The 16,358-nt window shown below is 36.5% G+C and overlaps 1 protein-coding gene across 1 annotated transcript; it reads right to left on the reverse strand.

The window, feature by feature from the left end:
• Positions 1 to 321: 321 nt before the first annotated feature.
• LOC123666585 (hepatocyte nuclear factor 6) lies at positions 322 to 15,528 on the reverse strand. Its single transcript, XM_045600691.1, has 4 exons — positions 14,757 to 15,528; positions 4,278 to 4,301; positions 3,249 to 3,355; positions 322 to 567 (listed from the first exon to the last, which is right to left on the reverse strand). The coding sequence occupies exons 1-4, from the start codon at positions 15,466 to 15,468 to the stop codon at positions 322 to 324; spliced, it is 1,089 nt and encodes a 362-aa protein (XP_045456647.1). The 5' UTR covers positions 15,469 to 15,528.
• Positions 15,529 to 16,358: the final 830 nt, after the last annotated feature.

Consider the following 16,358-nt stretch of genomic DNA (forward strand, 5'->3'; position numbering starts at 1 on the left):
TACCGACGCCGTCACACTAGAGTCCCTTTCTTTACACTTTGACTAGAAGTTGTCTTACGAACGTTCGAATGATCATGAATTGCGACAGTGAGTTACATAAATGACCACAAGTGACCACGATATGAGCAAAATGACTAGAGAAAAGTAACTTTCGATTATCATCGTGTAACTGAACTTATTTCTTTTAATCTTTATATTTTGACGAATATAGTTGTAATCAACCAAATTCCTACCTCAGAACAAATCAGCTGAACATTCGAAGTCCGTGACAACTCTAGTCTCGTCTCATAGCACTAGCAAATGCTGTTGGGGTATGGGGCGTCACAAAAGGTGGTCATCGTGGTCATCGTGATCTTCTTCCGACTCAGCAGAGTCTAGACTAGGCACGTGGTCTAGGTCTTGAGCCTCACACTGTTGATCTAATTCCGTTGAAGGAGCGTCATCGTCTTTCCACTTGTCCATCGATCTTCTCCGCGCGTTCATGAAGAAGTTACCGACCGTGGTCGGTTCTAAACCGAGTTGCCTCGCTATTGTTACTTGCATTTCTTTTGACGGCCTCTTCGTTTCCTGAAATTTAATTTGGCATTCATGTAATAATTTGCTTACTGTACTAATGTTATCAACGACTTTTTTCTCATTTTCAATCTCTTCCAATAAGCATATAAGATCAAGTACATGAGTCAGCTTAAGATGACCCTACCCCTGTTTTTTAAGTTAAGTTATTTTAGTATAATACTAATAGTTTTTACGAGTAACATTTTGACTTAAGAATACCCTATAACCCAACATTCAAAGTTTACATTCTGTGTTCACGTTAGTATAATATGTGTATGTTAGTATAATACTAAGAGTACCTACTTACATAGTATACTACTTTTTATGACTAACGTTTAGTGAAGTCATTTGTTCAATACTTGGTGTTTATAAAAATGTTTCTAATTTTCAGCACTACTTGTGTCTAGTAAATAATAAATGAAAAAAAGGATGTTTATTTTTGTCTAATTACTCATCATTACAGCCTATACAGTCCACTGCTGGACATAGGCCTCCACAAGTTTACGTCAAAAATAAAGACGCTGCTGCCCGTCTTCGGCCTGTGTATTTTAAAGCCAGCAGTTGGATGGTTATCCCGCCGTCGGTCGGCTTTTTAAGTTCCAAGGTGGTAGCGGAACTGTGTTATCCCTTAGTCGCCTCTTACGACACCCACGGGAAGAGAGGGGGTGGCTATATTCTTTAGTACCGTAGCCACACAGTACACCGTAGCCACACAGTACACCGTAACCACACAGTACACCGTAGCCACACAGTACAGTAGTAGAAAAAGACAGTAATTTATCTAATTACTATCTTTTTCTAAATATTTTTCATAGATTTTATATACTTAGTATTAAAAAACGAGCGTGCTTTAGACCACATGACTGAAGTAAAACTTCTTTAGCAAATTCCCTGCACTGCGTCTTAGATATACGAAATGTAATTAGCTATGAGAGAAAGAGAGTAAGAAAATATGTGCTCGCACCTCACTCTCTTGCTCCGTTCGCCTCACCCGAACACACTTTTCGTAACGCTCTCGTCACGCATTCACCACCTTACTCCCCAAGTCAAGCGCGCGTAAAGAAGTTTTACTTCAAAAAGATATGTCACCTTCACAGGTCACACACACATGTGTATATGCGTTACAACAACTTTAATTAGACTAATTTGTCTGCTGACGTGTATCGATTTATCACACTTCGGTAATTCCATAAAAATATTGTTTTTTGGTATCGTTAACGATAACACTAATAAAAAATAACAAACTTATCTTGTTTTCTAGACCATTACGATCTAAATCGAAAGTGACCACCTAATTTGGGCCCTAGAGACTTCCAGAAATTCTTTAGAAGATAATTTGATAAACCATTTTGGGAAATTCCAAAAATCCTAAAAGAATAAGACTGGTCAGTAATCATAAAGCAGAATATGAATTTGATATCTCGTGTTTACGTGACATTACTTATATAAGGATCGTGATTGTGAAAACAGATACAAACGCTCCACCGCAACAAAATTCTGACCGATATCTGAATTCAATAACGATAAGGCAACTTATATATACTTATGTCCTAAAATAGAAGAAAAAGAGGTTGAATTACAATAAAAACAAATTAGCTACAGCATAAACTACATATATCCTATACAGGTATGTATATATGTTCAGGGATAACTTCGTCGTTTATGATTGATGATTTTGATAATTCTTTTTTCATTTTTGTTGCAAAGGAGATATCCTAAGTGTGGTACCATAATAAGGAAACCAGGATCTGATGATGGGATCCCAAAGAAATTTATTTATTTTATTTTCTTACATCTAATATTACAGGCATAACCCAATCCATTAGACATAGTAAAGGAGACAAAAAACAAAAAGAAAAAAAATTAAACTACAATTAAAAAAGAATTAGCTGACTTGAACATTAATACTAAAAACAAAACAATGTAACGTTACTAAATATAAAAACATTAAATTCATTTCTCATAACATATTATATACAAAGTAACTTTTGCGAATTCACTCCACAAACAAGAAAATCGAAGGAAACCTTCGAAAATCCACATAACTTTTTACTGGGTGTACCGATTTTGGTGATTTTTAATTTAATTGAAGGCCGATGTTTATCATGTGGTTACATGGTGCACATTTAAATTTCATCGAGGTCTAATAACAGCTTCTGGAGTCATCTTTGATAATGCGTATTTACTTGACTATTTTTTGTCTACCTACGTTGTATTACTTGGCGATGTAATTGAAGTCGGTTTTTTTTCATTTGCCAGCAAAGACAATTATATTATTTGTGTATCTTTATAAGGAAAACCAACATTTTTTTTAACGTAAACTATGTTTGCCTCCAATACCAGGAGCATCACAAGAGCGTTGTTGTTACCCTATGTCTAACTCTCCCTGATAGCTCTAGCTATCTTAATCACCACATAAATACAACACTACTACAAAATTTTATAACAGTGATCTTCTGTAAGATTGACGTATTTCCCCATTCAGACAGCTTCAGATTTATAATAGAACATTTTATCCTGTGCCCGCTTCATTTAAGATATGTCGATCTTCAAATTATTTGTAATATTTTTCTTAGTATTTAATTACAACCATCAAGAGACAATTTTCCCGCATAATATTCACCAGCGCTCATATCTAGAACTTCTTTCAATCAATAACTAAGTAGATAATTTAAAAAGTATTCAGAATTTACCTTAAAAATAGCTTGCAGAGTACGCCGCTGGAGATCTGTGAAAACCAAACGCGGCTTCTTCGGGGAAGGCAGAGTATCCGAACCCAAATCCTCCTTGCGTTTGCAACCTTTAATTAAAGAAAAATTTATATTATAATCTCGATATCAGGATTTCTAGGCCTACATAGAGCAGTGACAGCTACCTCTCATTACAAAATCAGTTAAGTCAAGATAAACAAATTCTTTGGTCAATCTCATTGGTGGATTATATTGTGCTTTTGAAGATCATCTTTACAAACACAACTATTTTAATATTAGTTAATAGTAGAGCCGTTCCATTTCTTAAAAGTTTTGGTACGCGTTATTGAAAGTTTCTGAATAGCTTTACAATTCGAACCGATAGATGGCTCTATACGCTTACAGACCCATGGGTAATCTATCAACTAGTAGCTTACAAAATATCATATTAATGGAAATAAAAATAAATGTCGATCGATATACTTTGACGAACTTTATGTAACTCGTGTTTTACGTAATGCTTTTGTTTTTTTTTTTTCAAATATTAAGTTTTGTTGTTGTTTTAATGTCATTATTAAAATAATAGTTCAGTACTCTTGATAACTACGTACTCGTACCATCTCTAGATTGATTTTTATTGTACTAGAGTGTTGATTTTGCTTTATTGTATTAAGCCTACAAGTCATTTGTTAAGGTTAAAACTTGGGACCACAATTATATTTATGTCACAAAATTTCTATGAAGTTGCATTTGATAATAAAGTTATATAGTTTGACTAGCCCGTTGGCGAAGTTTGTAGTGACCCTGCTTTCTGCTCTGGGGGTTATGAGTTCGATTCCCACCCCGAGTCTGGGTGTAATGTATATTTATTTATATATGTATTATTTATATGTCAAAAAAAATATTTAGCTATACTAGTCGGCTGTTGCCTATAACACAAGCATTAAGTTGCTTACTTTAGGAATAGATGACCGTGTGTGTATGTTTTAAATATTTATTTATTTATTTTATTTTATAAAACTTGATACTTACTGCCTCTCTGCGGGATCTGGGCCGCTGTAACAAAAGAAACCATCTCATCATTAATAATATTATATTTGTCTTGAAATCTAAAGCCCTTGCATTCTATTAACAACACACATGCTGCTAAACATTTACTAATTCTGAAGAATTCTTTCGCACAAACCTGACAAACATACAACAAATACGAAATACAGTAGTATTAAGGAACGTAAGTTTAGTGCAAAAGAATACTCCAAAATAAATCTAAGGAAATCTATTAATCTATCTATTCTGAACTGAAAATCTTAATTTTCCTAAAATCAAAAATCCTTTGAAATATCACATTATAACAAATAAGACATTTCGGAACAGCGTGATATACACTGACTTTTCCGAACTGCTCAAAAAAATTGTAAAAATGATTATTGCATACCTGGCGACAATGTAAACAACAACAAAGGATCTGAAACCACGCAGGCACCTAAAAATCATATGTTTAAATAAAACTATTGCAGCCCGGGCGCGGGGGGTAAACAAAAAAGGAGGGGGGGCAGCGTTAGCAGTCTAACATACATCTTGGCTTCTTTAAGCTAAAAAAATACACTTACCTAAAGCTAATATTTTTAATACTAAAACAGATAACTCCTGATGATATAGACAGTATCGTTACCTTTTTCATATATTAAGATACACATACAAAAATTATAATTACAAAATAAAGCTCGGGAAAGGATACTGCCTATTCGAAAATAAAACATCTAGAATCAGCAAATCTCTATAATATTTACACATTTTTATCATTTAAAAAAATCATAGAAAAAATAAATATTGATCCATTAAGACATCGCTTCCTCTAAGGCTTGTCACAAAGCGTCGTGGAACATGTATAATGCTATAATAAATAATGTTTAAAAAGATACATACGTATATACGAATATTACCTTTGCAACAAGCTATTCAGACTTTGTAACCTATTAGAAACCAAGTCCACTGCTACGCAGCCAAGGATGTGGAAAAGGAGGGAAAGTAATTACTCTAAACAAAACTGAACTTACAATCGAATACGCTCAAATTCTTGGATATCATAGCAATAAAAATATCTATCCAAATAAATTAGAAAAAAAGGAATATCGATCGAATTCGTCGAAATCAATCGATACGGGATCAAATTAGTAGGATTTTCTGGGGGTTTTGATGTAATCCTGGGACTCACAAGCACGAAACGTCCCCGGCGGGTTCGTAAGCCGGTGTTTCCCAGGGCGGGGGCCCGGGGGCGTACATGGAGCCCTGATGCCCAGACGGGGGGGCCTGATATTCTCTGGGATAGACCTGCGGCTGCATGTTGTTTACATTGTCGCCTTTTATCGTTTGCTGGTTGGGCGCATCTGGAAAATAATACCTTAATCAATTGCTTCAATGTATTACACCAATAATAATAACAATAATAATAATTGTCAACATGAAAGCAGTTTAAGCCGGTTATTAACTGGTTATAAGTGGTTATATCTGCTAACACAAGGAATATTCTTATAAAACATGGCCTTAAAAAACTGGGTTAACAGAATTTCTCAAAAAATTTACTGTACACAAGGACATTTTCCATAAAAATAATAGTCATTAATTAACCCCTCTGGAAACTGGAAAGCAATTATAAAATCACATAAAAACCAAGAATAATAATAAAAAAAAAACATAAGATATGGCTATACCTAAATAACACTAGAACAGTCTGCGAGGGGGTCGCTCGATCGATAGAGCGGGCGAAGCGGCGCGGGGGACGTGACGTCACGGAGGGGGAGAGGGCGCCATGTGCTAGCTTTGCCCTCATCTAACGTTTTTAATGCTGTTTTAATCTTTCTGTGCGTGCCCGGAAAACGTGGATGGTAGAATTTTGTATTACATCCTTCCAATATATTAAATAAAACATTTTTCTATAATACCGTCTTAAAAAAGTTCTTACAATTGTATACCCAAAAATAAATTACTTTTCACGGAAAAAAAATGCACATTCATTCAATTTATAATTAATTTTTTTTATGAAAAATGGTAATTATATAAAATGGGTATTATATAAAAGAGCCGAAATGGTCTTGTTAATAGACGCCAGATCTTAATAGGAAAATCTGGGTTCCAATATCAACGAAGTGCTAATGTTTTTCAAAAGGCTTTCATTTCATAAACCATTCAACTGAGGTAGGGCACAGCAGGAATTTCCTGCTCAAAATATGGAGCAGTCCGACTGGGGTAGTACCTCGACCTTACAAAAGATCACAGCTAAATAATACTGTTTTCAAGTAGTATTGTGTTCCTGTTGGTGAGTAAGGTGACCAGAGCTCCTGGGGGGATTGGGGATTGGGTCGGCAACGCACTTGCGATGCTTTTGGTGTTGCAGGTGTCTATAAGCTACGGTAATCGCTTACCACCAGGTGAGCCGTACGCTTGTTTGCCGACCTAATGACATAAAAAAAAAAAAAATTTTTCGTATTTTCCTTAATGACCAAAATGAGTTAAAAAATAAAACGAACAAACATTTCGAAATAAATTTTATGAAAACACAAATTTATATTGAAGAAAATTTAGGGGTAACCCCTTACTATTCTTCAGTCCTTCACCTTAGAAAAGTCTAAGACTTTCTAGCTTTATAACAGGATAGTTTTAATCTAGATTAATAAAATAAAATTGTGTGTTCAATCAACTGAATGAAACTGCTGAAAAGGAGCCCGCGAGATATTTTTTTCACCGAGTATATAAAATACTGTGGAATGTATTCTAACTCTTCAATACATGTGTGTGTGTTGGTTTTTTATCGTGACGAATTTCGTTTCATCGAGTTTTAAATCGCAACGATTCTGAAGAAGTTTTACTTCAAAAATATAGTTTCTGTACATAGATTTATATTTAATGAAATATTTCCGTAATCATTCATTAATCTAATATATAAAATTCTCGTTTCGCGGTATTTGTAGTTAAACTCCTCCGAAACGGCTTGACCGATTCTCATGAAATTTTGTGTGCATATCGGGTAGGTCTGAGAATCGACCAACATCTATTTTTCATTCCCCTAAGTTATAAGGGGAGAAGGGGGAATTGAGAAGGTTAATAAAATATATGGCAAAACAACGTTTGCGGGGTCAGCTAGTTATTGTATAAAATGCTTGAAACAAAGTCAACGAAATAGGAACATTTAGGGCGGACATAACAAAAATACAATTGTTTCTCTAATACATCAGTAGTTTTTTTAATTCACAAAAATAATAATAAACTACTTAACTAGTGTGAGGCCCGATTGCAAGCCTCACCAACAACCTACAATATTGTCACTAACAAGGTAAAATGCCGACAGACAATTTATATTGCAGAAGACTTCAGTATTATAGTGATAACATTTTTTTTTATACAATTAGGTCCGCAAACATGCTTACTGAGGCTCACCTGATGGCACCTATGCGATTACCGTAGCTTATAGAAACATGCAACAGTAAAAGCGTCGCAATCGCGTTGCCAACCCTGCCATCAATCCTGCCTGAAAGCAGTATTATTTAGCTGTGACCTTCTGTTAGGTCGAGGTACTCTCCCCGTCGGGCTGCTACAGATTTTGAGCGGGATTTCAATTAGACAACATTACCATCTATTTTCATTCTTCCAACTAAACCCTGCATTCCCATTTCCAACCGAAAATAACATTATATAAGTAATTATATTTACTTCCAAAAAACAATGAAGAAAATAAAAAAAAGGTGGAAGAATCTGTATGTATTCAACAATTACTTTTGATAAACTTTTTTTATAGAAAAATGATAATTAGTGAATCGAGATGGTTTATTTTGTATTTTCAATAGATTTTGTATTTCATGCTGGAGATGCCTTTTCAATTCAATACAATTCATTTAACACCCACGTCCCAAACTTCTTAGAATATTGAAATAAAAAATGTAATTAAATATCTACCTACATTTCGTAACAAAATTGTGTGAATTTAGTGCAAAAGAGAAAAAAAATCTAAGTTAAAAATAAGTTACCATACATCGCTGGTTTAACTTTAAAAATGACGATTCAGTGTTTTAAAATTTTTTTTATTCTTACTATTGCGAAAAACATTATTAATATTTCTTAACATATATAGGTAGGATACACACATATGTAGGTATACGAGAATGTAGTAGGGCTATAGGAGTAGGAGTATAATATAGTGCAAAATTTACTGGGTTATTCTTGTTTTTTATATATCAATTATTTTTGTTGTGGTTACGGCATTAAGAATTTAGCCACCCCCTCTCTTCCCGTGGGTGTCGTAAGAGGCGACTAAGAGATAACACAGTTCCACTACCACCTTGGGAACTTAAAAAGCCGACCGATGGCGGGATAACCATCCAACTGCTGGCTTTGAAATACACAGGCCGAAAATGGGCAGCAGCGTCTTCGGTGCGACAAAGCCAGCTCTGCGGTCACCAACCCGCCTGTCCAGCGTGGTGACTATGGGCAAAACACACGAGTTCACGCCATTTTTGGCGTGAACTTGTGGAGACCTATGTCCAGTAGTGGACTGCGAAAGGCTGATGTGAATTTTGTTTGATTACACTGTGTGTTTTCCAAATATACTTAAAATATATTTAACCCCGTCCTTCTTACCAGAAATGTATAAAATAATAAGACCCCATAATATCTTGTTCCCCGACAATCACGCAACATTAAATTTATATCATACAATGTCTCATAAACCCTACGTCACCACCCCATTTTTTTCCATTTTGATGCATTGTTGTTTGCCATCACATAAAGGACTCCTAAATTTGAGAACAATAGACGCAGCTGTCAATTTACGCGTTACGCCTAATCGCTTTTCATGCAAATGATCATAGGATACTATTAAGTATGGATAAATATGTAACTTAATGTTAGTCACAGTTGATGCTGTTATCATTGATGACTGTCCCGGTACTAGGATTCACAGCATGGTGTTATAGCCTATGATACTTTCGGACAATACACTTTTGAGCCTTGGTAATAAAAAAACCAGTGTGCTTTAGACCATACAACTGAAGTTAAGATTATCTAGGAATAGACCTCCACAATAAGCCCGCACATTGTCTTAGATACATGAAACTTTACTGGCTATGAGTGAAAGAGGGAAAGAAAATGTGTGCTCGCACCTCTCTCTCTTGTCCGCCTTGCCCGATCACACTTTTCGTAACGCTCTCGTCACGCTTCACCAGCTTAGTCCCTAATTCAAGCATACGTAAAGAAGTTTTACTTCAAAAATACTTAATTTAAAAAAAACGTAGAAAAAAGTGGCTTTTGTCTGTCTCAATCATAGGAAACTTAGCTAGAGTAACCATTTTGTAGTAAAAGTAATTGAAGCGCTTCTTTACATGTTTCAACTGCCCTCCACAATGCTAACAGTGAAAATTTATGAGACTAGCTATAAATAACGAGTGATGCATAATATTACAAAAAAAAATAAGTTTTGTGACATCTTTTTTACATCTTCTCGTATCATGCTGTTCATAGTATAAATCGATTTTTTTATAAAGTTACAAATGTAATTCAATCAAATACGAACGAAAACGCTCAAATTAACAAACAAACACAGTAGCTTTATATGTTAGTAGATGGATGTTTTTTCTCCTATTTCTTTTGATTGGGGTAGGGCACCGCGCGGAGGACGCCGCGATGGCGCCACGGTTACAGCTATGGATCCTACCTGTTGCGCTGGCGGTTGCGGGTTCGATCCCCGCACATGACAAACATTTGTATTGGCCATACAGGTGTTTGCCGTGGTCTGGGTGTTTGTGCTTTCCTTGTGGGTCTCCCCACCGTGCCTCCGAGAGCACGTTAAGCCGTCGGTCCCGGTTGTTATCATGTACACCTGATAGCGATCGTTACTCATAGTAGGGAATATATCCGCCAACCCGCATTGGAGCAACGTGGTGGATTAAGCTCTGATCCTTCTCCTACATGGGGAAAGAGTTCAAGGTAGGGCACTGCAGTATTATATCCTGCTCAAAATCTGGAACAGGCCGTCTGGGCCTCAACCTTACTAACTATGGGAACATAGCACTACTTGATGGTAGTATTATTTTTTGCAAGAGCGAATTCTCATTCGGATTACTCTAGATTTTAAGCGAATCATTTCCTGCTGTGCTTATTTATACAAATACTTTGTCTCTAAAGGTTTTGCAACATTCATTTTTATTCTTTTTATGAAAATGTGCTGTGTGGCTACGGCACTAAAGAATTTAGCCACCCCCTCTCTTCCCGTGGATGTCGTAAGAGGCGACTAAGGGATAACAAGGTTCCATAACCATCTTGGAAATTAAGAAGCCGACCGATGGCGGGATAACCATCCAACTGCTGGCTTTGAAATACACAGGCCGAAGACGGGCAGCAGCGTCTTTGGTGCGACAAAGCCAGTACTGCGGTCACCAACCCGCCTGCCCAGCGTGGTGACTATGGGCAAAACACATGAGTTCACGTTATTTTTGACGTAAACTTGTGGAGGCCTATGTCCTGCAGTGGACTGTATAGGCTGTAATGATGATGAAAAAACCTGATCCAATCTGACTACCACACCCCGAACTTCAAAGCCAACCCAGTAACCCTTTCGACTATTACAATTTCCTAACAAAAAAGAGACGATCTTATCTATCGTGACATAACGCTAGGTTTTTCCGACAGTAATAAAAAAAAAACATTTCATAGTAACACAAAAAGCTCTACTTATCTAGCGCCTTATCGCAAAAGTGACAAAAAGTACTCGAAAATTATTCAAAGAAAATGTAGTATGGCTTTGTAAAAATTACCAATCCTTTGAACAATAAATTCGTATTGAGTTGGCGCACTTCGCGCTCTGCTTCTGTTCCAGGGGTTGTGGATTCGATTCCTACTCCGAGCTGAGGTGTACCCTCTATCTATTTATATGGGTAAGCTTACTACAAAAAAAATGTACGTCTGTCAGATGTTACCTATACACATGCATAATGTTGGCTTTCTTTACGAACAGATAACCGTAAGTGTATGTTAAATATATTCATTTACCTAAGTTTTATTAATTAACTAATTTTAATAAATCATATTTCAATCGCCTTTGAATATCAACAAAAAATTCAAAACATTTTAGAATTGTATGTTGTAGCCTAGAATCCCAAAAAAAAAGAAAATAATCCCATGAAAACATGGAGAAAAGAAAGTTATCAAATTTAGTGCAATCAAGTGCGACGGCGTAAAAATTGCCCTGCTATCCCGGACACAAAAAAAAACAGGTAAAGGAAGACAAAATTCCACGTGGTGGACAACAGTTTGCCAAAGATCTTGCACAAGCAAACTTAGATGTAGGGACAACCCAATATCGTCTGACTTGGCACCAGAATACGAGGAAGCCCAACCCCAAATAAAGGGAAAAGGCACGGAAGCAAAAGAAATTTTGTTATATGGAAAAAAAATATTCAAATCATAAATGATTGTTGAATATTTTTCTATTTTTTTTTTTAAAGATTATACAGAAACAACCATCTAAGCTATGTCTAATCATTAAGCGAATGTTACAACCTACTTCAAAATTATGGGCGGAAATGTTAAAAGCATTCCGGTGTTCTTGATTACTGTGACCATTTTGTGATAACGATGATTAAAGAAATGGAGTTCTAAGACACGCACTTATGCATTCACGAATATTAGCTTCTGTTTGTAATTTTACGTACTTTAGGGTCATTTTGGTAAGTCTTTAGATTAAGACCCGTCGAATTAAAAAAAATAACCCTAACCTATCTAACTTTAAAATTTGACCGTTTATCGGCATAATTTCATTACAAAATTAATTCGACGGGTTAGCTGTGCCCGCGACTTCATTCGCGTAGAATTTAACAACAAAGTTATTGTTCTGTTCTGCCAGTGATGGTCCCGTCAAAATTGGTTATACATTTATATGCATTTAGTTAAAAGCGATTATTTTAATATTACAAATCGACACTCCAATTTTATTTATTTGTATAGATTAAGTGACTAAAATTTATAGTAAAAAATTATCATCATCTTTTTCAAAATTTATTAATTATTTATTTAAATTTTAAGTGCTTTATCTGATCCACGATGGTACCGGTATTTATGGAGCAGTGGCAGTGGAAGTTCATGTTAGAGGTCGACAAAACAGAATATTCGGTGAATAAAAATTCCACATTTATTTTCTATCGCAAACTTCTTTTAAACATTGACAATCAAACATTTTTTAAACATTTTTATCAGATGCAGTTGTATATGACTGTTTTAAGGTTCTTTGAGTTTAATGCGTACCATTAAACTTCTTTATCTTTCTCTTGGTCAGCAGTATTTATTTCTAGTCAGCACATACATAAACATATAAAAGATACACGTGAAGGCCTCAAAAAACATTGTTTTTACGTGATTACCACGCTACTATCCCGTGAATTAGTTCGCTATCATGAGTACCTAATGATCGTCATCAGATGTCTGTGATAACAACCGGGACCGATTTCCGTGCTATTTGAGGCATAGCGAAATGACCCACAAAGATAGACAACCAGATCAATATACAAATACCAATATCGGTAGATATTAGTATTTCACACTGTACGAACGAAGCGAAATTTTGCTGAAGTAACAAGAAATATTCTGCTCAAAATCTGGAGCAGAATATTTCGGCAGAATATATATTACTGGGGAAGTCGACTTAACAGAAGATAATAGCTAAATACTGCACACTGCTTTCAAACAGTATTGTTTTCCTATGGTTAGATGCTTCTGGTATTGCAGTGTCTATAAACTTTGACAATCGTTTACCACGTGGTAACCCGTACGCTTATTTGCCGACCTAGTTGTATAAAAAAAAGCTAATTGAAAAAATAAACGAAATAAAATTTAAAAGGATCTCCCATACATATTTAAATACAGAGACATAAGTCAAAAAAAAAACCTTGCAAAAAAGTTTTCAACCATCGGTAGTAACAATGCGCTACCCCTTTGTGCATTACCGTTTATCATTAAGCACAACTCTAATCGCTAAACGAGCTACACCCCTATCCTCTAAGGCGAGCCACACACTTGGCGAGTCGGCCCTTTTGATTAAATTCTGTCAAACATTAAAGGCAAACAAACAATTACTATAAATATTTAATGTCAATAATATTGGATACTCAATTTGACATATATTTGCTAAATATGTTCAAGTAGAATCGGCATAATTATGTGAAAGTTTAGTTCTATAGCTTTCTGTTTTAGGATTTTGCACAAATAGAACCTAGTAGCTAATTACAAAAAAAAAATCTTCATTATTATAGTTTTATATCTATTTTTCGATGTGAAATTTCGACCCTTGTCAACAAAAAAATCTGCAGAATAAGGACAAAATTTGAATTTTGTTAGCGGGTTTGGCTTAAACCCATGCCAGCAGCTAAGCTGAGCGGGCTTTTTAAGGAACAATTTTAGTGCTCTACTGTCTAATAAAATCTTAATCAAAATTAACTTTATTCAAATAGGCTTCAAAAGCACCTTCGAAGCATAATTTTACAAATTAAACTATAATTATCGTTAAGACAGTGAACCTGCCACCGATTCGGAATGCAGATTCTGCAGAGAAGAATCAGCAAGAAACTCCTTAGTTACTCTTTAAAAAAAAAACGAGTGTTATTTAGACCACGCGACTGAAGTAAAACTTTTTTAGCTCCATCTAACTTATGTCTATCCCTCTCAACTTCCATTCGCCTCGCTCGATCACACTTTTCATAACGCTCTCGCTCTCATATAAAATTAGGTAATATATTGCACGAAATAATAAGTCAATCAAGACAAAATCGCTTATGTGTGACGCTCTTAACGTCCCGGTTTCTCTATCGTAGTGACGTACCACGCCGTATTGACCGCGCGCCGCGGCTGACATCGATTGTCGACGAATCGATGCGTACAGCTGACGTTCGCGATGTTTGTAAACTTGCCGAGTATCGATTTTATTTAAATTTTTAATCTTAAAGTGCTTCGTTACCTGGGCAATTTCATACGATTATAGCAAAACATGTCGGCTCTTTCGATCTATTCTTTTACAAATAATTATTTTAAACGTTATGACTTGTTTGTTTTTTTCGTATTCACAAGTCAGTTATTTATATGAAATACTTAAAATACTTTATACTACACTTGAAATACTTTGGTTTTAAACAAAGGATATTTTCTATTAATTTAAATAAATCAAGTGTTAATAAAGAATCAAGTCAATAAAAAAATAAGTTTTTAGTTTTTATTTTTTATGTAGTCTTTTTGCATTTAACCTATATTTACACAGAAAAATAATCCAAATTAAGACAAACTAACATAACATTTTTGTAAACAATTTACCCAATTAAATTATTCTTACTCTGATAATAAAAGGTTCCAGCAAAGATTAATATCATAGACAATGAAAACTGAAACCGCACATTAATCATTTAAATTTACTTACCATACACTATTAACCTACTTTCTATCAATAAATAAATACAAAAATGCCATTCATGCACAACATACCTGCTAGCCTCAACGCGGACATTCTTTGAAATTCGGGCTCTTGGAGCCATTTCCACATCCGCCTGAACGTCTCCCGGCCTGACTTGAGCTTCGACCACGGCTTTGGGTTCCGCAAAAGATCGCTGAGCGTCCCCTGCGACCGACAGAGGACCCTCTGCGCGAATATCGCCTGAGGAATCGAGTACCTCTTCAACTCCCCGCTTATCCTTTGAGCTAATTCCTTTGTGTTAATTTCCTCCGTGTCATTCTGTGCCTGTTGTTGGGCCTGTTCCTCTCTCGCGAGGAGAGCCGCATTTAGGTCTAAGCCCGGGCTCGGCAACGGGGGAGTGGGGGACCGCCTTTCAAACGAATTCGGGGACGTACTCCGTCTGCTGTACGCCGATTGTGGGGACAATGGCTCGTTATACGGCGCAGGCGAGAGAGAAGCGTAAGACTGCTGCTGTTGAATAACAGTGAACGTGCCTCCCGCATGATAAGCGAATTTGTCTGAAACTGTGCTGATCGGAGGTAACGGTAGCAACGGTGTTAGTGTGGCGTACGACGCTGGCTCAAGTCCTGGGGGTGTCAGGCGGCCGTTGACTGCGGACAGCGGGTGGAACGCTGCGTCGCCGTCCGGGAGTAAATCTGCCGGTGATAATCTGGGTGGCGATGCGTTGCTTGGTGCAACTATCACCGTGAGAGGCGCGCGGTCGCGAACTCGTGTCTCGTCCATGGCGCGCGGCCGGCGGCGGCGGGGTCGCGCGGGCGACTGGAGCACGCCTGCGCGACGCACCCTTCCGTCCCCTCGGTCCGCCTGCAAACACCCCTACTCTGTCACCCTTGCTAACAAACGTCCTATATGTACCACATTTGACCGATCTTGTTTCTTATTAGCGACAATTAAGGTTGGATTTTCATCGACAACTAACGTCCAGTCTCGTTTTATGACGCGAATACTACAATGCACCCTTAACCTACCCTGAGGCGCTGAAACAACTGTATAGCTACCTCGTTGTATCGTCGGCTGTCCATTACTGGTATTTGCGAGTATTTCGAGCTATGTATAGTTTAAAAGCGGTAATGGAGCGAGGAGTGCGACATAACACGAGGATGCGATGAATGTGTTTTGTGCGATAGTAGACTATGCCCTCGTTCGGTGTACTGTCACTCGGCTACTTGCTACCTCGTGGTGGAACTTCCAAAGGAAAACCATCTTATTTAGCATTGATTCATATTTAACGATGAGGTACACGAGCGTTATAAATTCTAATGTTATTACTTACAAAATACGGTTAGTTCGACGGAATAATAATTAAATAATAAAATCATTTTTTATGTTTTAAAATATATATTTTTTTATATTTTAAATTTAAAATAAAGCTTTTTCTGGTCATCGTTTTCTCAGACAGTAAACACATCTGTTACTTGTTTATCTCAAAAACTAAACATTGAAACGGTATATCAACTTACATTTACGGCAATATCCGCTCAAGCGAAAATTACGTGGTCTAGATTTGAGTACTTGAGGGCTAAATCGTGACCTGATAGATATATTAGATGGAGCGTAGTATACTGAGGTACCTCTTACTCTGGAAATAACTCATCGACAAAACTTAGACACTA

The sequence above is a fragment of the Melitaea cinxia genome, chromosome 26 (genome assembly GCF_905220565.1).
Source record: "Melitaea cinxia chromosome 26, ilMelCinx1.1, whole genome shotgun sequence".
Classification (NCBI taxonomy): domain Eukaryota; kingdom Metazoa; phylum Arthropoda; class Insecta; order Lepidoptera; family Nymphalidae; genus Melitaea; species Melitaea cinxia.